The 26,734-nt window shown below is 39.9% G+C and overlaps 2 protein-coding genes and 1 pseudogene across 4 annotated transcripts in view; 2 read left to right on the plus strand and 1 right to left on the minus strand.

Moving 5' to 3' along the window:
• Positions 1–159: 159 nt before the first annotated feature.
• On the minus strand, positions 160–10,289 carry LOC124041972. 2 transcript variants are annotated; one of them, XM_046360191.1, is made up of 5 exons: positions 10,144–10,289; positions 4,916–5,082; positions 3,923–4,024; positions 3,673–3,825; positions 160–3,564 (listed from the first exon to the last, which is right to left on the minus strand). In XM_046360191.1, the coding sequence occupies exons 1-5, from the start codon at positions 10,271–10,273 to the stop codon at positions 3,244–3,246; spliced, it is 873 nt and encodes a 290-aa protein (XP_046216147.1). In that variant the 5' UTR covers positions 10,274–10,289; the 3' UTR covers positions 160–3,243. The 2 variants fall into 2 exon arrangements, with proteins under 2 accessions (XP_046216147.1, XP_046216148.1); XM_046360192.1 differs by lacking the exons at positions 4,916–5,082; positions 10,144–10,289 and adding an exon at positions 4,119–4,543.
• Positions 10,290–10,547: 258 nt separating this feature from the next.
• Positions 10,548–20,025, plus strand: LOC124041971. Its single transcript, XM_046360190.1, has 7 exons — positions 10,548–10,783; positions 11,139–11,283; positions 11,791–11,886; positions 13,283–13,427; positions 18,602–18,747; positions 18,947–19,086; positions 19,443–20,025. Exons 1-7 carry the CDS (start codon positions 10,684–10,686, stop codon positions 19,595–19,597), a joined length of 927 nt encoding a protein of 308 aa, XP_046216146.1. The 5' UTR covers positions 10,548–10,683; the 3' UTR covers positions 19,598–20,025.
• A 5,368-nt stretch (positions 20,026–25,393) lies between these two features.
• Positions 25,394–26,734, plus strand: part of LOC124041973 — a 28,881-nt pseudogene continuing 27,540 nt past the window's right edge. The window contains exons 1-2 of the transcript XR_006840021.1: positions 25,394–25,513; positions 25,851–26,010. The product of XR_006840021.1 is annotated as a glycogen debranching enzyme-like (transcript). The remainder of the gene's footprint in view (positions 25,514–25,850; positions 26,011–26,734) is intronic.

Raw genomic sequence — 26,734 nt, forward strand, 5'->3', positions numbered from 1 at the left:
ACAATAATGTGACAAATGTTATGAGACTTTACCCCAGGGGCAGTAAGATAAGCAAATATCAAACCACAAACCCCTTGACCTCATGGACGAAAGAAAACACTGACTGACATTACATTTTTGAGAACTAGGAGATAACTAGTAAGAAGAGAAGACCAGATCGAAGTTGCATTTTTATTTTATGTACAAAGAAAGGTGTGTGGAATACCAAATCCACTAACGGGTGTAAAAAAGCAAACCATTTGAAATGCAGCACATTATGTAAAGTAATCAGATAACTTTTAGAATGTGTTAGACCTTGTTTGCCCCACCAAAATCCACAGACAAAGTTATGCAACTGTATGCAATTATAGAATGACAAGAGAGATAAAACAGGTTCTGGGGAGGGCAGTGTATTCCCAGGTGAATCAGACACATGGCCTAATCAGCTAAACAAGATAACATGTGAAAGTAAGAGTGTTTCACTTTCATATCAAAGTCACTCAAGACTATATCACAGACCAAAACCACATATCCTGAAATATTATAGCCTTATCACTGCATTCTCCATTTTTGAGATCTCTCTTATATTGGCGTAGAAACGGACAAGACCACACAATGAACGTATAAATCAGAGGTTCTACAAATGGGTTCCGCGGCGCTATTGCAGGGGTTCCACAGCCAGATCTCAAAATGTATTAGAAAAAACAGTTAACAGATTTTGGACAAGAAATCCATAGAACAAGTTTAGAGAGTGTAATACAATGTAATATTATGAATCTACGATTTATACTCTTAACCCTCGGCAACATGGACATGGAAGGATCACAGGGATATTGGTAGCCACAGTACTCCACCAAGGAGGGAATCAGACAGAAGACCTGACCTGGGTACTGGATGTGGAAATGCACCACATACATTTACATTTTACATTTAAGTCATTTAGCAGACGCTCTTATCCAGAGCGACATACAAGCAGTGGTGTAAAGCACTTAAGTAAAAATACTTTAAAGTACTACTTAAGTAGTTTTTTGGGGGTATCTGTACTATATTACTTATATTTGACAACTTTTACTTCACTACATTCCTAAAGAAAATCATTTACTTTTTACTCTATTCTTTTTCTGTTACACCCAAAAGTATTACATTTTGAATGCTTAGCAAGACAGAACATCTTTCCAATTCACACACAACCTGCTATACATTTTAAAATGAATGGGAAAAGTGCATTGTCTGAAAATAATTGATATATTCAAGCAACAGACCTATAAATCATGAAACAAGTTAAGTGTTTTAATGTAGGCTTTTTTTAATGGAGCCCAAGGAACACTCTCAAGGAGAACCCCAGTCAGCACCCCCAGCCACCAGGGTTGAGGCAGACTGCTGACCAATCCCCCAAAACATGGCCGACTGCATCACAACAGGAAAAGAGTATCACATGAAAAGGGTCGTCAGTAGCTTTTATAGACAGTCACAAACCATGCCCATTTCCACAATTTATCTTCTTAAAATGAGATTTTCAACCTAACCTTATGCCTAACACTAACTTTAAACCAAAAAGTTAATTTTGAAGCTCATTTTTACATTGTGGCTGTGGAATCTGACTTTGTGACTGTGGAACCTGACGTTGTGACTGTGGAACCTGACGTTGTGACTGTGAAACAGGACCTTGGGACGATAGAAACTAGTGGAAACCAATGAGAAGGGCTAATAATTTTCATGGCCAGACGGTCAGGAAAAACTATGGGCCCAAGTTATAGATAGGATGAAGAGATTTTCCTGTTAAAGTCAGGAAAAACTCCTGGCTCTAAACAACAATTATTTAATGATGGGAAGTGGTCATAATCAGCTAACTGCGCAGTAACAGTGACATGAAATACGACAAAATTAGGATAACGTATGCACTTTTAAGTTATTTAGCTCGACTATCAAATAGAAAAATGTACTAAGATAACATAAGTTCCAAAGGTGGACTAACCAGCCATAATCTCCCCATTGCATCCAGTGAAATACCCACCTCCTGCATCGAGAGAACAGCTAATCAGTGGTAAGAGTACAGTTTAATAATAGAAGCACACCTTATATAACAGCCATGGAGAGGATTTACAGAAAACAGCACCCCATTAAACACAGCATCCATCCACACATACACAGGTAATAACCAAACATCCATACCAGCAGCTTAGAGAAACCTTATTTTACAGCATCAGCATCTTCAGAGTATGATCATGTATGAGATGTAGATGACAGTTGGGCGTTACCTGGAGAAGGTCTGAGAGAGGCCATTATGGGCTGAAGTATAGCCAGGGCTGGGACAGTACAAATTCAACCACACCTTTGTTTCATCACAAAACCGGAGAGCAACAGCAAGTCCACAAAGCATGTGGTATTAAATGACCGACAGCATGGTCAAGCAGGTTAATGTTTCCGACATTTGACTAGTAAGCAACTATTGATTTAGAACCAGTGTTATCGCAAGTCACAAAGAAAACAGGAGCTGCCTCCACTTTTTCAGCACCATTTCAACATCATCAAATAATCTATGCTTTCCGTTACACCCAAAAGTATTACATTTTGAATGCTTAGCAAGACAGAACATTTTTCCAATTCACACATAACTAATCCCTGGTCATCCTTACTGATCTAGCAGACTCACTGAACACAAAATCTTCCTTTGTAAATGATGTCGAGTGTTAGAGTGCACCTGGCTATCCATAAATAAATCAAAAGAACAAGAAAATGGTGCCGTCTGGTTTGCTTAATATAAGGAATTTTAAATGATTTATACTTTTACTTTCGATACTTATATATTTTAGCAGTTGTTTACTTTTGATACTTAAGTATATTTAAAACCAAATACTTTTAGACTTTTACTGAAGTAGTTTTTTTATTAGGTGACTTTCATTTTCTATTAAGGCATCTTTACTTTTACTCAAGTATGACAATTGGGTTATTTTTCCACCACTGCATACAGGATTATCACCCAATTGTATTTTATTACCATTTTAATATTAATTGTACAACAAGTATGCTGGCAGGCTTGGGTTACCACAAAACCCAGCTCTCAAAAATAAAATATTCTGGGAAAAAAAATAAAAGACAGACTCAACACACACACACACACACACACACACACACACACACACACACACACACACACACACACACACACACACACACACACACACACACACACACACACACACACACACACACACACACACACACACACTAGGCTCCCTGCCTACAAGCAATCTCACTCCACACTCAGTTTGGCAAACATGGTTCTTCGCATGTGTTCTGTAAATCTGCATGCTGTCCTACACTGTCGGTGAAAGGTTGCGATGCTCCCTGGGTTGGTAGGGTGGCCATGTCCTCCTCAGCCTTTCTCTTCCTTGGGGAAAGGGTCAGTGTGAGATCTTTATCCTGTGGGACAAGTCCTTTCATTTCCTGCAATAGGCTTTGCAGATGTGAAGACAGGCCAGTCATGTACTGTTCATCTTGAAGATGATATGTGAGGTCTGTGATTTCTTTTAAATAGCCTGCACATTGCTTCTGCAACATCTTCAAGTTCTTCTTAGAGGACCTCTTTGGGATAAAGAATATGGGTTTATCAGAGAGGAGTAATTTATAAAAAGTAAAAGTATATCATTCTTAGGTAGGACAGCTTGCATATACATATATATACACACATACCTCACCAACAAGTGCGTGTGAGCTATGCTCAGAGAGAGAGGGGAACCTGACACAGTAGACAACCTCTGCCTTCACAGAGCTTGGTTTTTCACTTAGAGCTGCCTTCAGATCTTTGGAGGCCTCCTTTTTAGAGCGCACAGTACTCTCCTCAATCTAGACAGGAAATAACATGCTTGTTAAATGTGTACTGTTATGTACAGCATTAGACGGTCAGCTACAGGGCTAAATCATGATAGTTCTTCATATTTACCTTAAAACCAGGAAAGCGGATAATGTGGGCGATGTTTATTAAAGCCTTGCAGTCCACCTTCTTTGTATTTTGTTTCCGTCTCTTTAAGGCATGGTCTTCAAGCTATGGAAGGTGGCAAAACATTTAATAATAATTGATTGGAATTATATAGCAATTTGAGACAACTGAAGCACTTTACTGTGTAGGGGGAACTCACCTCATCCACCAATTTATACGTAACTGCCGAAATAAAGGAAACACCAAGTTTCTTAATAGGGCATTGGGCCACCAGAGCAGCTTCAATGCGCCTTGGCATAGATTCTACAAGTGTATTTGGAGGGAGGCAACATTATTTGGTGTTTTGTTGGTGGTGGTGAAAAACGGTGTCTCAGGCACCGCTCCAGAATCTCCCATAAATGTTCAATTGGGTTGAGATCTGGTGACAGACAGCCCCTATACTTCTTTGAGACCCCTCTTTCAAAGTTACAGATCTCTTCTTCTAATCATGGTAGCCAAAATAATGAGCAACTGGGTATTTTTTATACACGATCTTAAGCATGATGGGATGATAATTACTTAATTAACTCACAAACCACATCTGTGTGGAAGCACCTGCATTCAATATACTTATTATCCTTCATTTACTCGTGTTTCCTTTATTTGGGCAGTTACCTGTATCTCACCCACTACCATTTTGATCCAGACTGCTCACCACACATTAGCTATCACGGTGGAGAGACGAGGAGTGATATATATGCCAATTACAAGAATGATAATGGAATGAGGCCTGGTTGGGAATTGGATTTTAGCCAAAGGCTACTCTTGCAATAAGTGCCATGGGATCTTTCTTTAGTGACCACATAGGGTCAAGAAACCCATTTAACGTCCAATCTTCTATTTCATTGAGTTACAGTCTATTGTTAGTTAGCCTAATACACTTCAACATTATTGAAATTTACATTAATGTTGCAAAAGTGTATGGTAGAAATGACAGCAATCCGACTTTGAACTTACCGCCTTCTTGTTCATTTTAGCAGCATGTTTCTCTTTAGCTTTTACTTGTCGGTCTTTCCCCTGATGGCATTCATATGTGCTTGTGCCCACAACCTGAAATGGAACGCCATTGAATGGGTGACTTTTTACCTCCCAGCTGATCTTCTTTCCTTCCAAAGGGTGTGCATCTGTCGAAGGACAAGAAACGGATATATTACTATTGGGAAAGTAACGTAGGGCGGCAGGTAACCTAGCAGTTAAGCACGTTGGGCCAGTAACCGAAAGGTCGCTGGTTCGACACCCCGAGCAGACTAGGTGAAAAATATGTGGATGTGCCCTTGAACAAGGCACTTAACCTTAATTGCTACTGTAAGCCGCTCTGGATATAAGCTGCTGCTAAATGCAAAAATAAATAAAGAAGCAAAGTTTCTCTATCCAAGAACTCCTCTGTGCTTGGAATATAATCCCATATGCTAGAAACTATTAAAGATATTGTCTGTTCCAGCTGGCTGGCTGGGTGTTATTAGATAGGTAATGTTTGGTGTGACACAGATCATTTGACCAAACCTTAACGTGTTGATACTTCCTGACTCAGACAACCAATGTCTTCTAAACGTCCATATCTAGCTGCAGGGGGTTTGTATGAATTTAGAAAATGATCGGGAGTCTACAAGAGCTCAATACAATGGAGGTGACAAAGAGGCTTTTTTTAGGTTGTATGTAGCTTGATGATAGCAATCTAAACTCCATACTTGGTGACTATCTAGCATATTTTCTCATTATTAAACTTGAAAAGCTGGTGAATGGCTGCTTCCTTGGATCCTGAGAGGTGCAGCGGTCTAAGGCTAGAGGCGTCACTACAGACCTGGGTTTGATCGCGGGCTATATCACAACCGGACATGATTGGGAGTCCCATAAGGCAGCGCACAATTGGCCCAGCATCATCCAGGTTAGGAGAGGGTTTGGCCCGGGGTAGGCAGTCATTGTAAATAATAATTTGTTCTTAACTGACTTGCCTAGTTAAATAAAAAATTCTGGGCTTAAAAGGAGATTCACCATATCAACAGCTCCTGTAAGGCTAGTCCTTGATCATGACTCTCTGTTCCATTACATTACAGATAAGTCATTGGATGAAGGTGTATTCTATACAAGGGAGTTTTGTTAAGAGCACGCCACTCAATCTGAACATAAACATATCACTTCCAGTACAGTTTTGGAAGCATAAGGACCTTATCTTCCATATCATTGATAAGGTTTGGTTTAGCATTCCCATACAGCCATATCCCCATGTTTCAGCGCATGTTTACGGAAAACAGACAGAAGACCACCTATGCTAATTACAGTGCCTTGCAAAAGTATTCATCCCTCTTAACATTTTTTTCCTATTTTGTTGCATTACAACCTATAATTTAAATAGATTTTTATTTGGATTTCATGTAATGGACATACACAAAATAGTCCAAATTGATTTAGTGAAATGAAAAATATTCTATCAAATAAAAAGCTGAAAAGTGGTGTGCGCATATGTATGCACCCCATTTGCTATGAAACCCCTAAATAAGACCTGGTGCAACCAATTACCTTCAGAAGTGACACAATTTGTTAAATAGGGTCCACCTGTGTGCAATCTAAGTGTCACATGATCTGTCACATGATCTCAGTTTATATACACCTGTTCTGATAGGCCCCAGAGTCTGCAACACCACCAAGCCAGACACACCATGAAGACCAAGGAGCTCGCCAAACAGGTCAGGGATAAAGTTGTGGAGAAGTAAATATCAGGTTTGGGTTATAAAAAAAGTATCTAAAACTTTGAACATCCCACAGAGCACCATTAAATCTATTATTTAAAAAATGAAAGAATATGGCACCACAACAAAACTGCTCAGAGGGCCGCCCACCAAAACTCACGAACCAGGCAAGGAGGGCATTAATCAGAGGCGCCAAAGATAACCCTGAAGGAGCTGCAAAGCTCCACAGCGAAGATTGGAGTATCTGTCCATAGGACTATTTTAAGCTGTACACTCCACAGAGCTGGGCTATATGGAAGAGTGGCCAGAAAAGCCATTAATTAAAGAAAATATGCAAACATGTTTGGTGTTTGCCAAAAGGCATGTGGGACTCTCCAAACATATGGAAGAAGGTACTCTGGTCAGATGAGACTAAAATTAAGCTTTTTAGCCAGCAAGGAAAACTGTCAGGCACAAACCCAACACCTCATCACCCTGAGAACATAATCCCATGATGGTGGCAGCATCATGCTGTGGGGATGTTTTTCCATCGGCAGGGACTGGGACACTGGTCAGGAATGATGGATGCCGCTAAATACAGGGAAATCCTTGAGGGAAACCTGTTTCAGTCTTCCAGAGATTTGAGACTGGGATGGAGGTTCACCTTCCAGCAGGACAATGATCCTAAGCATACTGCTAAAGCAACACTTGAGTGGTTTAAGGGGAAACATTTAAATGTCTTGGAATGGCCTAGTTAAAGCCCAGATCTCAATCCAATTGAGAATCTGTGGTATGTCTTAGATTGCTGTACACCCGCAGAACCCATCCAACTTGAAGGAGCTGGAGCAGTTTCGCCTTGAACGGGCAAAAATCTGTGGCTAGATGTGCCAAGCTTATAGCGACATACCCCAAGAGACTTGCAGCTGTAATTGCGGCAAAAGTAGGGGGGTGAATACTTTCACAAGCCACTGTAGCTATCTAACATGCTCTAAACACGTGTGTAAGCATAACTCGAAGTTTAGAGGAATTGTAGTTTTGTCAACTAAAGGCACCCATTGCTGTACGGATCTGTGCAAAACTGCTACAGTAAGTATTTTTTTTATTTGAAGGATTCTTTCTCGCTGATGAAAGAGGCCATATGTTTTGAAAGCTGTATCGCAAGCGATGCTTGCCGTTTTCTAACAAAAAAACAATTAACAAGGTTGTCTTTGTGGCTGTGGTAACTAGTGACAACCTCTATTAGCCCATTACCAAATGGACATAGCTAGAAGGCATCGCGCTTTTGTCAAATTAACTTAAAGTTGAAATGTTTAGCATTTTAGTTGACCCTTTTCTGAACCTAATTCTCCTAACCTACTGAGTAACTTCTAACCTGCTATGAAGTCAAATCTGATGTTAATTTGACCAAAGCTGGAGCCAGTCTAGTCATGACCATTTACAATCAGTTTTGCCAGGTCCAACTAAAATTTCCTGCCCAATGACCTCTGAAAACCTTCCCACAAGGCCTGAGAATTGCCCCCCCCCAAAAAAAATTGCAGCATGAGGGTGTTGCCACATTTATCCATGAGACCCTTTTGCCATAACATTATTGAGCGAAATAAGGAATATCGACAATTGAACTACGTAGGCAATGAAGGAAAATGTGGTTTTCCACCAGAAAAAAATTGCAAGTTTAAGAATGTCGCAAGAAATGTCCCTTAAACTCCCCAGAATTTTTCATCAATGGATGTCAACTTAACTTGTTTTGACTGCCATGATTAAACAATAAGGCCCTAGGACATGGTAGATGGACAATATACCACAGCTAAGGGTACATTCAATGGAAATAGCCCTTAGCCATGGTATATTGGTCATATACCACTAATCCCTGAGGAGCCTTATTGCTATTAGTAACGGGTTAACAATGTAATTAGAATTGTAAAAAAAATTAAATTGTCATTCCCATAGTACAGTCTGATATGCCATGGCTTTCAACCAATATGAATTCAGGGCTCAAACTACCCAGTTTCTAATTGTAAATAAGTCTAGTTTGTGCATGCGCATAACTATAGATAAATCCTAAGGGAAAGTGAGTGATAACTTGGACAGGGGGTCTCAATCTCTGTGCAGGAAACACTTGGAAGAACTTTAAAAAACCAATGTTAGGCTATTTTCTGGCAATTGTGCCTTCATTATGTGCCAGATGTTAAGACTACAATCTGTTATAAATGGCCTCTTTGCGAGATTGACTTGTTATTTCAATAGGCATAGGCTAATGACTAAAATCTGGGGTTATAATTGAAATTCAACTTTGCTATGGTTTACTGAGCTAGATGCAGATGTCCTTCCAGGGGCTATAGGCTCTCATTTCAGGGAAAAGTCCACAATGAAACTGACATTAAATGTGGACACAGATACATTCGCGATAGAGCTGTAACCATGATCACAATTGATAACTTCCAATTTAATTAATTAAACATGGCCATAAACTATTGCATAAACAATTGCATAACACAAGGCTACAACAACAAAAACTGAGTTATAGGCTATTAATTCAGTTTGCCAGCTCCGGCTAGGCTACACAAGTGACACATGGATTTGCAATGACACCAGTGATTTCAACATTTATTGTACTGTCTCAAATTGTAGGCTACAGTAGCCGAATGGCATTGCAATTAATAGCCTACTTGACGGCAAACAGATCCAAATGTAGCCTATCATTCAAGGTCATTTTCATTGGACTTTTCTCACATAACAGAAGCACGCGAGGGAGTTAGATAATATCCCATTTCCACTCGCAGCGCTCCAGACCCTGGAACTGAACATGACTAAACCCTTCGTTTGATATGGTTAACCATGAGAAAAGTCGACATTTGAATGTAATTTACTTTTAAACCACCTTTTTTAGTGAATTTATATAAAGAGCTTTGTCGCTGTTATAGTTTTATGGAAAAAGTGTCATTGTGGAGACATTCTACCAACTGGTAAAAAAAGAAAAGTTGTGTTGATGTGCGCGCTGTTCTCTCGTTGACTCAGTTGCAGCACTCTCTCAAAGCGCACCCCCACCCCCTCTCTCTGGCCATCCCCTTGGTATCAACCTGCATATTGCCTGATAGTCAGAAGCAGCTAGTTACAGATAGATAGATAAATAAGATGCCGCGGTGTCAATTAGAAGTAGGCCAAAACCCGCCACCAATACATTTATCCGCGACATCGTTTTCAAAGTAGCCCAATTTGGCAAAAGAAGCGGGGACATGGCAACTCTGGTTACAATTTGCTAGCTAGCGTTAGCTCATTTTAAGATGTGGAGGAAGAGGCAGTCCTTTACTAAATAACCAGACAAAAAGCTAGACCTAGTTTGCTAGCTATTCCCACATCATGTCTACATCGTTATGTTACTGTATACCCCAGTGGTCTACCTACACCAGCTCAGCATGGCCAGTGTACTAACTAGCTAACGTTAAACCATCTTAACGTTAGCCACTTCGCCCCGGGAGTAAGTAGCCTAGTACATCAGACGGTGATAGGCAACTAGCTTACCCTTTCGCCCAAAACGTTTGTCTTTGCGCAAGATTATGTATTTCAACGACGTTGTCTCTTCTTGTTTTGCTATTTCTTTAGTTATTTGGTCTTCACTATCAAACTCGCTTATTTGCAATGTTGCTGCCATTTTGAAAATGACGGGGCTATCACTGCCTCATCTGATTGGTTGGATGATGGTGCTTCCTACTTTGCAACTACTTGGCCGAATAAAGCAAGTCAGCGTGTTTTTTGATTTGATGACACCAAAAATGTTAACTCATATTATTTGGGGATTTATCATTTGACACATGGACAGTGAAAATAAGACAACCATTCCAGTTGAGTCTTGTTTTTTTGTATAAGCTTCTCCTGCACAGCAGGTGGTGCTATGCCTACTGTTGACAGTGGACATGCAGCAGGCAAGAAATTCCCGAAGAAGATTGGGTAACAATATAAGGAGTGTAAACAACCAAACACCATCCAGTGTGGACTTTCAAGATCTATCGACTAGACTAGCCAGTTATCTAGATACACTGTAGCTGGTGTAGTTAAACAATAATGGAAGATAGAAGCCTTCCTCGTATTGTGGTCATTGCACTGTCTGTGCTGATCTACATTTCTGCTTTAGCAATTAATGCCATGGCAGGCACTGGAAAGGGTGAGTCTCATGTAACTTAGCTAACGCTAACTCATGTGAACGCAGTGTTGTAACTTGCTATGTTTTAACTGTGTAGCGCTTCCTATATGGCTTTTCATACTAAACTGTAGGACAGGAAATAACATTTTATTGGCAGCACAGGTGCACATTTATTCTGTTCTTAAGTAGAAACGTTAAAAGTTCCTAGCTTTATGTTTAGCAAAGGACATTTAGAAGCCACCCTATTACACAAAGTCAATGACAACCTTGTCCCCAAGGGAGGAAGTCTGGTGCTTGAGACTACATAACTGACTGATGCAACACTAGTTTCCCTAACAGTTTTGCTGTACTTGTTTTGCAATCTCCTCTCTCCTAGGACCATTCCATTCGAGTACAGGGAACATTTCCAAGAAGTATGAAACCGACATAACTCCGGCCGGATGGACCTTTTCTATCTGGGGGCTCATCTACACCTGGTTGTCTCTCATGCTCATCTATGTCATCTCCTTCCTCTACAGAGGGTACAGACACAATTATTCACCCACCTATATCAGTCAATCAATCAATAGCTCAACCATGCAGCCATCTATCTTTTATATTATTTTTAACCAGGGTTGCCATGTCCCCGCTTCTTTTGCCAAATTGGGCTACTTTGAAAACGATGTCGCGGATAAATGTATTGGTGGCGGGTTTTTGGCCTACTTCTAATTGGCACCGCGGCATCTTATTTATCTATCTTTTAGCATATTATTTTAGGACACCATCCTTCTGCTGTAGTATCAACACGTAGACAGTGAAATGCAGTAATTAATGTATTAGATGTATGGTTATGTAGGTATTACAGCACAACCGGCCGTCATTGGGAGTCCCATAGGGCGGTGCACAATTGGCCCAGCGCCATAATTGTAGATAGGAATTTGTTCTTAACTGACTTGTCTAGTTAAATAAAGGTTAATTTTAAATAAAACATTTTTAAAATCTACAGTAGAATGTTTGTTCTGATGCCAACTTTATTTTCAATTCCTCAGGAGCTGGACCCTCTCTGTGCTGCCGTACGGTTTCTACGTGTCCTGGATAGTCAACATGGCCTTCAACATGACCTGGCTTGTCCTATGGGTTCAAGAGTGCGTAACAGTCTTTTAACACCTAAACCAATGAGTTCCTGTTGCCTGACTAACCTGTTTTTAAGTAGATGGGTGGAAGCAAAATACCGCATCTCCACTTCCACCATGGCTAGTCCAGCCCTGCGCCAATGTTTGCGTGATCATTTTGCCAGGCGCAATCATTACATGTAGGTTAAAATATCAAAATCAATATTTATTTCCAGGCAGGTTGAAACATGCATGTTGCTAGCTCGTTTGTTTTGGGAGATTAACATTTGGGTTGTTTAACCTGACATGCATATGGTCCTCTTTATAGCTGGTTCTTTGTAAAAAAAAAATATTTAAAAAAGGACCCAGATTCATACAAAATTGTTTCTCTACTCAACAGATAAAGGGAAACTTAGTTTGTTGTTATCTCTGATGAATCACTCCTCGTTTGTCTTTGTCATCCACGTAGGTTTGTATCTTCCTGGTAACCAATAAGGAGGGCATTTGCAGCCCGTCGAGCATCTTAAATAGAACCAAGTTATATTTACCGCCTTGCTACGCTACACAGACACTGACGCGTGATTAGTTTGGTTGAAATGATTGAATAACATCTGTGTAAATTTATTTCGCAATGCTCGCACACGTAACGTGGACGGTGTATTCAAGGTGTTACTATAACCATACCACACCTACCCACACTGTGGGCCTCTGCCAGTCTGTAGAGAACATTGAGAGAAGTTGAACCACATAGGCCTAGCGTTCCCCCTTAACTTCTTTACTTTACAATTAAAATAGAAATGCATAATGTATGAATACAATGTTACAACACAAGGTTCATATAATTGGACCCATTGAGATTCATCATATTTTTGTGGGTCTCTATCATGCTGTGATAAAAACCAGGCCTATAGATTGTAGGACAGGAATTCTGTATTCCTCTCTGGCCCTTTGTACACTGTTAACTAACCTCCAGACGAGATTCAATGCCATACAACTCTCCTTCCGTGGCCTCCAACTGCTCTTAAAGGCAAGTACAACTAAATGCATGCTCTTCAACCGATCGCTGTACGCACCTTCCCGCCCGTCCAGCATCACTACACCCCAGTATCTGTACTTGCACATTCATCTTCTGCACATCTACCATTCTAGTGTTTAATTGTTATATTATAATTACTTCGCCACCATGGCATATTTATTGCCTTACCTCCCTTATCCTACCTCATTTGCACATACTGTATATAGACTTTTCTACTGTATTTTTGTTTATTCCATGTGTTACTCTGTTGTGGTATGTGTCGAACTGCTTTGCTTTATCTTGGCCAGGTCAGTTGTAAATGAGAACTTGTTCTCGGCTAGCCGACCTGGTCTGATCAAAACACCAAGGTAACTTGTGGATTAATGAGAAGTCTTTTTTTACTGTTCCACACAGGCAGATGACTGCTGCGTTGATTGTACTGTGGATCATTGCTGTCACCAACTACTCTATGATCTTTTTCTCCTGCTATGGGCTGAGTGTTTACGGAGCCTGGCTCAGCCAGAACCAACTTAGTGATCTTTGGTGCATCCGGGTGCTGGTGAGTTTAATTTGAGGCTTAATTGAGTTAGTTGTTAGACTCACACCATCCTCATGATTGTAGCATGGTCACAGATGTACTTTAGCCAACTCAAGTCAGAGTATTGTTTTTCATAGAATTCACTTATCCCATTTAGTTTTATGGCAACTTAGTAGTTAGGTTCTAAATAACAGGGTAAAAACAGACAGATAAAAGCTAAAACCAAGTTTATTCACCCAGACAGCTGAACACGCAAAGACATGTTCCCACCAGCGTGTGGGCATGTACAGTTGAAGTCGGACATTTACATACACTTAGGTTGGAGTCATTAAAACTTGTTTTGCAACCACTCCACAAATTCCTTGTTAACAAACTATCGTTTTGGCAAGTCTGTTAGGACATCTACTTTGTGCATGACACAAGTCATTATGCCAACAATTGTTTACAGACAGATTATTTCACTATCACAATTCCAGTGCGTCAGAAGTTTACATACAATAAGTTGACTGTGCCTTTAAACAGCTTGGAATATTCCATAAAATGATGTCATGGCTTTTGAAGCTTCTGATTGGCTAACTGACATTTGAGTCAATTGGAGGTGTACCTGTGGATGTATTTCAAGGCCAACCTTCAAACTCAGTGCCTCTTTGCTTGACATCATGGGAAAATCAAAAGAAATCAGCCAAGACCTCAGGGGAAAAAACATTGGAGACCACATGTATGGTTCATCCTTAGGAGCAATTTCCAAATGCCTGAAGGTACCGCATTCATCTGTACAAACAATAGTACGCAAGTATAAACACCATGGGACCACGCAGCTGTCAAACTGCTCAGGAAGGAGACTCGTCTCCTAGAGATGAACGTACTTTGATGCGAAATGTGCAAATCAATCCCAGAACAGCAAAGGACCTTGTGAAGATGCTGGAGGAAACAAGTACAAAAGTATCTATATCCACAGTAAAACGAGTCCTATATCGACATAACCTGAAAAGCCGCTCAGCAAGGAAGAAGCCAGCGCTCCAAAACCGGCATAAAATTGCCAGACTACAGTTTGCAACTGCACATGGGGACAAAGATCGTACTTTTTGGTGAAATGTCCTCTGGTCTGATGAAACAAAAATAAAACTTTGGCCATAATGACCATCGTTATGTTTTGAGGAAAAAGGGGGAGGCTTGCAAGCCGAAGAACACTATCCCAGCCGTGAAGCACAAGGGTGGCAGTATCATGTGGGGGTGCTTTGCTGTAGGAGGGACTGGTGCATTTCACAATTGATGGTGTCATGAGGCAGGAAAATTGTGGATATATTGAAGCAACATCTCAAGACATCAGTCAGGAAGTTAAAGCTTGGATGCAAATGGGTCTTCCCAATGGACAATGACCCCAAGCATACTTCCAAAGTTGTGACAAAATGGCTTAAGGACAATAAAGTCAAGGTATTGGAGTGGCTATCACAAAGCCCTGACCTCAAATCCCATAGACAATTTGTGGGCAGAACTTAAAGCGTGTGCGAGCAAGGAAGCCTACAAATCTGATTCAGCTACACCAGCTCTGTCAGGAGGAATGGGCCAAAATTCACCCAAATTAGTGTGAAGCTTGTTGATAGTTACCTGAAACATTTGACCCAAGTTTAAATTGTTTAAGGTCAAATACTAATTGAGTGTGCAAACTGACCCACTGGGAATGTGAAATAAATAAAAGCTAATATTATTCTGACATTTCACATTCTTAAAATAAAGTGGTGATCCTAACTGACCTAAGACAGGGATTTTTTTGTAGGATTAAGTGTCACGAATTGTGAAAAACTGAGTTTAAATATATTTGGCTAAGGTGTATGGAATATTCCAGATTTCAACTGTATTTACAGAGGGGAGAACAAGTATGAGACACTGCCGCTTTTGCATGTTTTCCTACTTACAAAGCATGTAGAGGTCTGTCATTTTTATCGTAGGTACACTTCAACTGTGAGAGACGGAATCTAAAACAAAAATCCAGAATCGCATGATTTAAGTAATTTGCATTTCATTGCATGACAAGTATTTGAAACATCAGGAAAGCAAAACTTAATATTTGGTACAGAAAGCTTTGTTTGCAATTACAGAGATCATACGTTTCCTGATGCTTCTTACGGAGCCACTCCTTAGTTTCCCTGGCTGTGTGTTTCGGGTCGTTGCCATGCTGGAAGACCCAGCAACGACCCATCTTCAATAGTCTTACTGAGGGAAGGAGGTTGTTGGCCAAGATCTCGCGATACATGGGCCCAACCATCTTCCCCTCAATACAGTGCAGTCATCCTGTCCCCTTTGCAGAAATCATCCCCAAAGAATGCTGTTTCCACCTCCATGCTTCACGGTTGGGATGGTATTTTTGGGTTTGTACTCACCCTTCCTCCAAACCGTGCGAGTGGAGTTTAGACCAAAAAGCTCTATTTTTGTTTCATCAGACCACATGACATTCTCCCATTCCTCCTATGGATCATTCAGATGGTCATTGGCAAACTTCAGACAGGCCTGGACATGCGCTGGCTTGAGCAGGGGACCTTGCGTGCGCTGCAGGATTTTAATCCATGACAGTGTAGTGTGTTACTAATGGTTTTCTTTGAGACTGTGGTCCCAGCTCTCTTCAGATCATTGACCAGGTCCTGCCGTGTAGTTCTGGGCTGATCCCTCACCTTCCTCATGATCATTGATGCCCCACGAGGTGAGATCTTGCATGGAGCCCCAGACCGAGGTTGAATGACAATCATCTTGAACTTCCATTTTCTAATAATTGCGCCAACAGTTGTTGCCTTCTCACCAAGCTGCTTGCCTATTGTCCTGTAGCCCATCCCAGCCCTGTGCAGGTCTACAATTTTATCCCTGATGTCCTTACACAGCTCACTGGTCTTGGCCATTGTGGAGAGGTTTGAGTGTGTGGACAGGTGTCTTTTTATACAGGTAACGAGTTCAAACAGGTGCAGTTAATACAGGTAATGAGTGGAGCACAGGAGGGCTTCTTAAAGAAAAACTAACAGGTCTGTGAGCTGGAATTCTTACTGGTTGGTAGGTGATCAAATACTTATGTCATGCAATAAAATGCAAATTAATTACTTAAATCATACAATGTGATTTTCTGGATTTTTGTTTTAGATTCAGTCTCTCACAGTTGAAGTGTACCTATGATAAAAATGACAGACCTCTACATGCTTTGTAAGTAGGAAACACTGCCAATTTTGCAGGTTATCAAATGCTTGTTCTCCCCACTGTATGTATCCACCCACTCCAATTTGGGTTAAGTCTCCTCCTTCCCTCTAAACATTAACTTCTTGCCTAGCAATAAAGATGTAAGTGATGCGGGTAATAAACTGTTCCTTCTCCCTTAATGTGACCTGACCTCGGCCCCCATTCCTCACTAATCCACAGCTCTCCACCCTTATCAGTGACCGCAACCATATACATTCCTTCTCAAGATAACCATTAACATCTGGTGTAGAAACCAGACTGTGGCCCTCCTCCTTTCCATAGGATACCTGATGATTAACAATATTTCAAGTTTAGAAGTCAGAACTCATCACAGTGCCTTCGAAGTATTCACACCTTGACTTTTTCTACATTTTGTCATGGTACAGCCTGAAATTTCAAATGGATTAAATTGAGATTTTTGTCACTGGCCTACACACTAAAAGTGGAATTATATTTTCTGAAATTATTACAAATGGATTAAAAATGAAAAGCTAAAATGAGTCATTACGTATCCAAACCCTTTGTTATGGCAAGCCTAATTAAGTTCAGGAGTACAACTTTTCTTAACAAGTCACATAATAAATAGCAAGGACTCACACTGTGTGCAATAATAGTGTTTATCTTTTTTATTTTTTATTGACTACCTCATCCATGTACCCCACACATACGGTATAATTATCTGTAAGGTCGAGCAGGGAATTTCAAACAAAGGGCACCTATTGGTAGATTCGTTCCAAAAAAATAAAAATTGTGGCAGACATTGAACGTCCCTTTGAGTTTGGGAAAGTTATTAATTACACTTTGGATGGTATATCAAAACACCCAGTCACTACAAAGATACAGGCGTCCTTCCTAACTCAATTGCCGGAGAGGAAGGAAACCACTCTGGGATTTCACCATGATGCCAATGGTGACTTTAAAACAGTTACAGAGTTTAATGACTGTGTTAGGACAAACCTGAGAATGGATCAACAATATTGTAGTTACATCACAATACTAACCTAATTGACAGAGTGAAAAGAAGGAAGCCTTTACAGAATAAACATATTCCAAAACATGCATCCTATTTGCAACAAGGCACTAAAGTAATGCTGCAAAAAATGTGGCAAAGCAATTCACTTTTTGTTCTGAATACAAAGTGTTAATTTTGGAGCAAATCCAATTCAACACATTACTGAGTTTCAAGCATAGTGGTGGCTGCATCATGTTATGTCTATGCTTGTAATTGTTACGGACTGGAGAGTCGGGATAAAAAGCAAACGGATTGAAGCTAAGCACAGGCAAAATCCTAGAGGAAAACCTGGTTCAGTCTGCTTTCCACCAGACACTCGGAGATGAATCTTTCAGCAGGACAATAACCTAAAACACAAGGCCACATCTACACTGGAGTTGATTACCAAGAACACAATGAATGTTCCTGTTTGGCTGAGTTAGATTTTCAAGCGGATTTAAGTTAATTAAAACTATGGAAATACCTGAAAATACCAATTTGACAGAGCTTGAAGAATTTTCAAAAGAATAATGGGCAAATGTTGCACAATCCAGGTGTGGAAAGCTAATAAAGACTCACAACTGAAATCACTGCCAAAGCTGATTCTAACTTGTGTTGACCCAGGTGTGAGATTTCATTTTCAATACATTTGCAAACATTTCTAAAAACACGTCTTTACTTTGGCATTATGTGGTAGTGTGTAGTAGGTTGAGGAAAAATAAAACCATTTTGTATTCAGGCTGTATGTAACACAACAAATTGTGGAATAAGTCAAGGGGTATGAATACTTTCATACCCCTTGACTTGAGATTAGTTTCCTAAAGCACATACAACTCTGGCCATCCTACTGCATTTTACTTTACATAATCATTCTATTGTAATGTTTTAGGTAATCCACTTTTTCAGTTGCTCTTATCCCTTCCTCTGTCCTCTTATGAGGAATTATACAGTCTTGTACTACAAGTAATGTTTTGTTAAATCTTAGGTGCAGAATGGCATTGCCCTGTATACCACATGGACAACCATCGCCACTCTGATCAACTTCACCCTGGTGTTGGACCTCTCTGGAGTGGCAAATAGCACTGCAGCCACTGTGTCTCTGTGTATCCTAATGGTGGAGGTGATCGGATGGTAAGCACAGTTTAACAACGTCTGTCTTATGAGAATCAGGCTCATCGTCTTTTGATTACATTTTTGGGTTTGTGATCCAATCCCACTCGATATGTTTTATTTGTTAATTATATAGACGTTACCAATGTAAATTAGACTCTCAGCACATTTGTGCACACAGCCACACACTTTCAATGGTATCGTAATGTGTTTATTGTAGGTTTGGTATTGAGAACTTCCTGCTGGATCAGCATGTGAGGTACATCCTGACTATTTACCCTGTGGTGATCATTGCTCTGGTTGGGAATGTGTTCAAGCACTATGATCCTGCAGCACCAAGCGCAAACGCTATCTTCATGGGTGAGTAGGCCTCATCTCTCAGACTAGAGATCTATTACCAAGTAAAACTTAAACCCTTGTTTCCTAAACCTGAAAACGTATTGTAGATCTGAAAGGATTGGATGTGTGTAAGCAATAGCTCCACGAGTCATGTGATAGGCTAAATGGCGTTCCCACCATATTGCTTAGACCCAACAGATTCTTTCAGATCTACAAGAAATGTCTACCTTCGTTTTAGGACTGGGCTCAATTCTCTTCATGTGAAACACTTAAACGTTTCAGAACCTCCCTCTCTATTTTCCGTAAATCATATTAGAAACCAAATATACATGTTAAAGATAAATAGGATCATTTACTCTGTTTTCTATCACTTCCAGTTTGTCTCCTGGTGGTTTCCTGTGTGCTCCTGGTGGTGCGAGTTGCCTTGGTGTTCAGGAGAAATCGGAACCAGCCCCTGTATGCTGGCATGAGCCTGGAGGCTCTGATCTCGCCCAGCAGCCTGAACAAGAATCAGAATAAGATATTCATGTAGAAGACTGGTACACACCACAATACCATCTTTTCACAAAGTGTCAAACCGTAATAATCTATAACACATTGCCTATATTAAACCATACACATTCATTATTCAGTTTGGACAAGAAACAGATGAAGATATTAATGTAGAAGACTGGTAGTCTTCTACATAGTACGATCTGTAAACGATACGAAGTGTCAAAGCCTATGCTTCCGATAAAACATATAATCCTGTATTACGCACACTGTATTAAAAAACCTGTTTTCATCCAATCATAACATTCCACTACATTGTAATGCATAACACTTTCTATGTTTATAAAACATGTAATAAGAGATATTTATACACTAATCAATGCACTGAATAATCATACAATTCCAGTGTAAATAACTTGATTCTTACTATTTTGTATTGATCTGATACATAAAAACATATTTTGCCTATCCTGTTTTGACAATGCTATTTTCACTTGATGAAACTATTAGTCTACACACTGAGTATGAGTAGAAAGATGGAATGCTAAAATAAAATGGGATGTTAATGTTTTATTATATGGTTGATGTGGGGTTAGGACATTTTGTTTCCTATGATTACATACAGTTGAAGTCAGAAGTTTACATACACCTTAGCCAAGTACATTTAAACTTAGTTTTTCACAATTTCTGATATTTAATCCTAGTGAAAATTCTTTGTTTTAGGTCAGTTAGGATCACCACTTTATTTTAAGAATGTGAAATGTCAGAATAATAGAGTTATTTCAGCTTTTATTTCTTTCATCACATTCCCAGTGGGTCAGAAGTATACATACATTCAATTAGTATTTGGTAGCATTGCCTTTAAATTGTTTAACTTGGGTCAAACGTGTTGGGTAGCCTTCCACAAGCTTCCCACAAGTTGGGTGAATTTTGGCCCATTCCTCCTGACAGAGCTGGTGTAACTGAGTCAGGTTAGTAGGCCTCCTTGCTCGCACACTATTTTTCAGTTCTGCCCACAAATTGTCTATGGGATTGAGGTCAGGGCTTTGATGGCCACTCTAATACTTTGACTTTGTTGTCCTTAAGCCATTTTGCCACAACTTTGGAAGTATGCTTGGGGTCATTGTCCATCTGAAAGACCCATTTGCGACCAAGCTTTAACTTCCTGACTGTTAACTTGAGATTTCGCTTCAATATATCCACAATTTTCCATCCTCATGCTATCCATTTTGTGAAGTACACCAGTCCCTCCTGCAGTGAAGCACCCCCACAACATAATGCCACCCCCATGCTTCACGGTTGGGATGGTGTTATTCGGCTTGCAAGACTTCCCCTTTTTTCTCCAAACATAACAATGGTCATTATGGCCAAACAGTTCTATTTTCGTTTCATCAGACCAGAGGACATTTCTCCAAAAAGCACGATTTTTGTCCCCATGTGCAGTTGCAAACTGTAGTCTGGCAATTTTATGCCGGTTTTGGAGCACTGGCTTCTTCCTTGCTGAGTAGCCTTTCAGGTTATGTCGATATAGGACTCGTTTTACTGTGGATATAGATACTTTTGTACCTGTTTCCTCCAGCATCTTCACAAGGTCCTTTGCTGTTCTGGGATTGATTTGCACTTTTAGCACCAAAGTACATTCATCTCTAGGAGACAGAACGAGTCTCCTTCCTGAGCAGTATGACAGCTGCATGGTCCCATGGTGTTTATACTTGCGTACTATTGTTTGTACAGATGAAGCATTTGGAAATAGCTCCCAAGGATGATCCAGACTTGTGGAGGTCTACAATATTTTTTTTCTGAGGGTTTGGCTGATTTCTTTTGATTTTCCCAATGATGTCAAGCAAAGAGGCACTGAGTTTGAAGGTAGGCTTTTGAAATACATCCACAGGTACACCTCCAATTGACTCAAATGATGTCAATTAGCCTATCAGAAGCTTCTAATGCCATTACATCATATGGCATGTGCCAAGCTATTTAAAGGCACAGTCAACTTAGTTTATGTAAACTTCTGGTCCACTGGAATTGTGATACAGTGAATTATAAGTGAAATATTCTGTCGGTAAATAATTGTTAGAAAAATTACTTGTGTCAAGCACAAGGTAGATGTCTTAACCGACTTGCCAAAACTATAGTTAACTTCTTATGGCTGCAGGGGCATTATTGAGTACATTGGATGAAAGGTGCCCAGAGAAACGGCCTGTTCCTCAGTCCCAGTTGCCAATATATGCATATTATTATTAGTATTGGATAGAAAACACTGAAGTTTCTAAAACTGTTTGAATGATGTCTGTGAGTATAACAGAACTCATATGGCAGGCAGAAACCTGAGAAAAAATCCAATCGGGAAGTGAGAAAACTGAGGTTGGTCGATTTTCAACCCAGGCCCTATTGAATTCACAGTGGGATGTGAATGAAGTTGCACTTCCTAGGGCCTCCACTAGATGTCAACCGTCTTTATAAACTTGAATGAGGCTTCTACTGTGTTGTGGAGCTGAATGAGCCAGGTGTCTGGCAGAGAACCAAGGGCTGGTCATGCGCAATTCACATGATAGCGTCCTGCGTTCCATGGCTTCTCTACACACAAAGGAATTCTCTGGTTGGAACTTTATTGAAGATTTATGATAACAACACCCTAAAGATTGATTTTACACTTAGTTTGAAAAGTTTCTTCGACCTGTAATATAACTTTTTGAAGTTTTTGTCCGACGTTCGGATGGACCTGTAGGAGCGTTTGGATTTGTATACCTAAGCCCTAACAAAAGGAGCTACTTGGTCATAAATAATGGACATTATCGAACAAATCAAGCATTTATTGTGGAACTAGGATTCCTGGGAGTGCATTCTGATGAAGATCATCAAAGGTAAGGGAATATTTATAATCTGATTTCTGTTGACTCCAACATGGCAGATCATTTTATTTATTTTCTGAGCGCCGTCTCAGATTATAGAATGGTTTGCTTTTTCCGTAAAGTTTTTTTGAAATCTGACACAGCGGTTGCATTAAGGAGAGGTATATCTATAATTTCAAGTGTATAACTTGTATTTTTCATCTACATTTATGATGAGTATTTCTGTTGAATTGATGTGGCTATGTAAAATCACTGGATGTTTTTGGAACTTGTGAACGTAACGTGCCAATGTAAACTCAGATTGTTTTTATAGAAATATGAACTTACAAAACATACATGTATTGTGTAACATGAAGTCCTATGAGTGTCGTCTGATGAAGATCATCAAAGGTTAGTGATTCATTTTATCTCTATTTGTGCTTTTGTGACTCCTCTCTTTGGCTGGAAAAATGGCTGGGTTTTTCTGTGACTTGGTGGTCACCTAACATAATCGTTTGTGGTGCTTTCGCTGTAAAGGCTATTTGAAATCGGACACTGTTGTGGGATTAACAACAAGATTACCTTTAAAACGGTATAAGATACATGTATGTTTGAGGAATTTTAATTATGAGATTACTGTTTTGAATTTGGCGCCCTGCACTTTCACTGGCTGTTGTCATAGCTGCTTAAAGGCACAGTCAACTTAGTGTATGTAAACTTCTGGTCCACTGGAATTGTGATACAGTGAATAATAAGTGAAATAATCTGTCTGTAAACAATTGTTGGAAAAATTACTTGTGTCATGCACAAAGTAGATGTCCTAACCGACTTGCCAAAACTATAGTTTGTTAACAAGGAATTAGTGGAGTGGTTGAAAAACTAGTTTTAATGATTGTATGTAAACTTACGACTTCAACTATACATCTTTATCAGATAATGACACAGGGCTCGTTTGAATGGTGAGGCTGAAACAACCGACTGCAGACAAAAGTCGAGGAGAGTAGTCGGTGAGAGGTGCATCTCCGACAGTTGAAAGTCAGACACTGATGTGGTTTTCCAACAGCAAGGCTCGGTGCAACATGGCAGTGTTGCAGTTGTTTATTCAAGTTTTTCTTTGTAATGTCGAGAAACACTTCAACCCCCATATCACACAGTGACATACTAAAATATTTGTTCAATGTACAGTCAATGAGACAGCCTCAAATAACACATTCATTTGTATGTATCCACTATACATGAATCTCTGCAACGTTTGTTTCAGTCATGTCTTTGGTTACGTTTGGGTGTCAAACAAAAACACCCTAATGATTGGTTGACAATAGAGCCTTCCACAATTCAGTCAATGGCTGCAGGATGAAGTTGATGCAGTTGACATGTTGGCGGAAGTCGGAACAATTTCCAACCCCATAATGCAACACATTTTGAAAGGAGGTGACTGACTTGAAAAAAGGGATCCGTTCCAATGTGCCCACAGTCAACGTGCCCACAGTCAACGTGCCCACAGTCAACGTGCCCATAAGTCAAATTGGAAATGTTCTTGTAGTGTGAAATGAGCTGCAGAAAATAATACATATATACCACATGATTAAATAGAAAACACAGTAATATTGGGCGTGTTAGAGCGGATGACTTTTGTCAATTTGGTGACAATCAGTGGTCAAAGAGTTATGTGGATAAAAATTGTCCAACTTGCGCCTGCCTACATGAAGACTGCATGAAATTGACAAAAACCATTTGATCAAAGGTCGTTCAGTTTTGACTGCAGTGGACTGCAAATTTCAGAAGTTGCTCTTCACCAACTTCCTCCTGCAGCCATCACCTGCATTGTGGGAAGCTGGATTGTCAACCAATCATTAGGGTGTTTTTGTTTGACCCATGCGAACGTTACCAAAGACGTTACCAAAGATTTAATCAGGAACCAAGGGGATATGTACAATTGAATCATATATTTGAGTCTCTCTCTCACCAATTGATACTACAATATACACCGGTGGAGGCTGCTGAGGGGAGGATGGCTCATAATAATGGCTGGAATGGAGTATAATGGAGTAAATGTAATGGTATCAAACATGGTTTCATGTGTTTGATACCATTACATTCACTCCATTCCAGCCATCATTATGAGCTGTCCTGCCCTCAGCAGTCTCCATTCATATACACACATATATTTTCAGTTTGTGATATGGGGGTTGGAGACTTGTTTATTTCGACATTATAAAGAATCGCAACACTGCCATGTTGCACTGGGCCTTGCTGTTGGAAAACCATCCCCCGACTTCACACCTTGGATTTCGTCTACAGCCACGTCTTCTCGGACTGCTTTCACCTTACTACTCCATCGAGAACGTTCTTTAAAGCGCGTGAACTCTATTGAGTTCTGCAGTGCAGTCATGTTTCCTACATGTTACCTAACACACGTCATCTTCCTGTAGAAGCAGCGCAATTATGTTCGCGGTTCTATATTGTAACGTTTCTTATTTAATCAATTATATTGCAACATTTGGTGTTTCAGTCGAATGGTGCGCTGTAATAAGGCCATAATGTTGCCAAACAGGTAAGATTTGTATTGCACCTGTCTACAAGAAAGTATGATAATACAGCTTTCTTATATTCGTAAATGTACGGTAGTCGGGTTAAAGAAATCGACACGCCCCCCTGCTCAGATGCCAAGCCTATTCTTCAATACAGGAAAAGTACCGATACTTTGTATTTTTGCAAATGACATGAAAGCAACTTTTCACGATGCGTTGAGTATTTAAAGGTTGGTGTTATAGGTGCATAACTTTTTATTTTCGATAGTTTGTAAGCTACGCATAATGTTTCAACAATTTTGTGTACAGTTTTCGCATCTTGCAGATTCAGGTTTTGTGTCTGCTTGGTCCTTATACTTTAGTGAGTGGCCGACAGACTGGACACGGTAGATCGAGTATTTAATAGCCTGGTTGGCCTTTTAAGCGACTGAATTCTGGACCTTATCCAGAATGAGTTATGATTTAAATATGGACACTCATGCGCTGCGCAATTTCAAGTGGGCGTTTGTTGACAGTGCGTGTTGGTGATGCGCGCATTGTGGACGCGAGGAGCGGTGGGATACAACTGAACAACTGAAAAAGATTCAAAATTAGGTCTGCCGAATTTAGTTGATAATGGACCGGATTTAAACTGGACCATTGGCTAGTTACATGTTTTCCAATTCTGGATAAAAGGTTGCCTGCCAATTGCGTCAAGTGACAGCTCCACTTCTAAGAACTTCACCTTTGTAGTGACTATTATCACATTCCAAATGCATTGATCTTTAAGAATTGGATCCAGTTGTCCAATTTCAACCACACCATTCAGCTGTCACAACATGTCAACAATATTATGTTAGAAACTGCAATAGGCTGCTAAAATGTAACTATTTTTAGACAGCTGAAATATGTTGTTGATGGCTGGTGACATATTACATTTTTTTTTCAACAGGAGGTTCTCGGAAAAAGAAAATCCATATCATCATCCCCTGTACAGTAAAGGACGACCTATTTAGGCCAAGTCAAAATGTCCCTCCAGACAAAACAAGTCAGAGTCCAGGTCCTCAACGATATGGAACAGCTGGGAAGGACACTCTTCCGCCTGGACCAAGGTACCTGGACATTATTTCCCTTTTTATGCATGACTTAGGCCACCAGGGTATTGATTAATTGAGAATGAGAATAACGTTACAGTTAAGGTGGTATTTAAACATGAGACGTGTAGAAATATTTGCTAGTGTGCTGTTTCTATAGATAGCCCATGGGGAGTATGGTTGCAGGCAGACTCTTTATTGTTGCATTGCAGTTTTTGAACATTTTGTTATTTTGTAGTCATTTTTTTGTTGTTCTTGTTAGGTGAGAGTGTTGCCTTGTTTTAGTTTAATATAGACCAAATTATTGCATGAATTAAGACATCTGTTGGTCATCCAAGATTTACAGTATACAAATGCATCAACGTTTTCTAGATAACACTGACGTTATACATAATCCCTAATAGCCTCATCCCAGCCATTATTAATATTAATTCAGTGATATCTGGTAACGTGATACCATTATGAGACAAAGCCAACATAGTTTTCATCCTTAAGAAGAGATTCTGGTTTAGATGATTCAAATAATCTTGTTCATTGCCTAAATTATATTCATAAACCACAAGTACAGTTGTAGAGCAACAACAGGAAATAGTGGAGATCCAGTATCACTCCACTTATCCAGTTGAGCAACTGCAGCGTTGCAGTCTCAACCATACTTGATAAGGCAGCTGCTGCTGCACTTATCAGCAGAATCTATTTTCAGAGATCAGACAACTCATTGTTATTCCTATATCTATCAATA

Source organism: Oncorhynchus gorbuscha, linkage group LG08, assembly GCF_021184085.1.
Source record: "Oncorhynchus gorbuscha isolate QuinsamMale2020 ecotype Even-year linkage group LG08, OgorEven_v1.0, whole genome shotgun sequence".
Classification (NCBI taxonomy): domain Eukaryota; kingdom Metazoa; phylum Chordata; class Actinopteri; order Salmoniformes; family Salmonidae; genus Oncorhynchus; species Oncorhynchus gorbuscha.

Bases quoted from the DNA above. Each gene is read 5' to 3' on its own strand.
- LOC124041972 (XM_046360191.1), bottom strand. From the start codon at position 10,273: ATGGCAGCAACATTGCAAATAAGCGAGTTTGATAGTGAAGACCAAATA. The intron at 5,083-10,143 runs GTAAGCTAGTTG...GTCCTTCGACAG, and splicing joins CAAACGTTTTGGGCGAAAGG to ATGCACACCCTTTGGAAGGA. The intron at 4,025-4,915 runs GTAAGTTCAAAG...CACCTTCCATAG, and splicing joins CTAAAATGAACAAGAAGGCG to CTTGAAGACCATGCCTTAAA.
- LOC124041971 (XM_046360190.1), top strand. From the start codon at position 10,684: ATGGAAGATAGAAGCCTTCCTCGTATTGTGGTCATTGCACTGTCTGTG. The intron at 11,887-13,282 runs GTGCGTAACAGT...TGTTCCACACAG, and splicing joins CTTGTCCTATGGGTTCAAGA to GCAGATGACTGCTGCGTTGA. The intron at 18,748-18,946 runs GTAAGCACAGTT...TGTTTATTGTAG, and splicing joins ATGGTGGAGGTGATCGGATG to GTTTGGTATTGAGAACTTCC.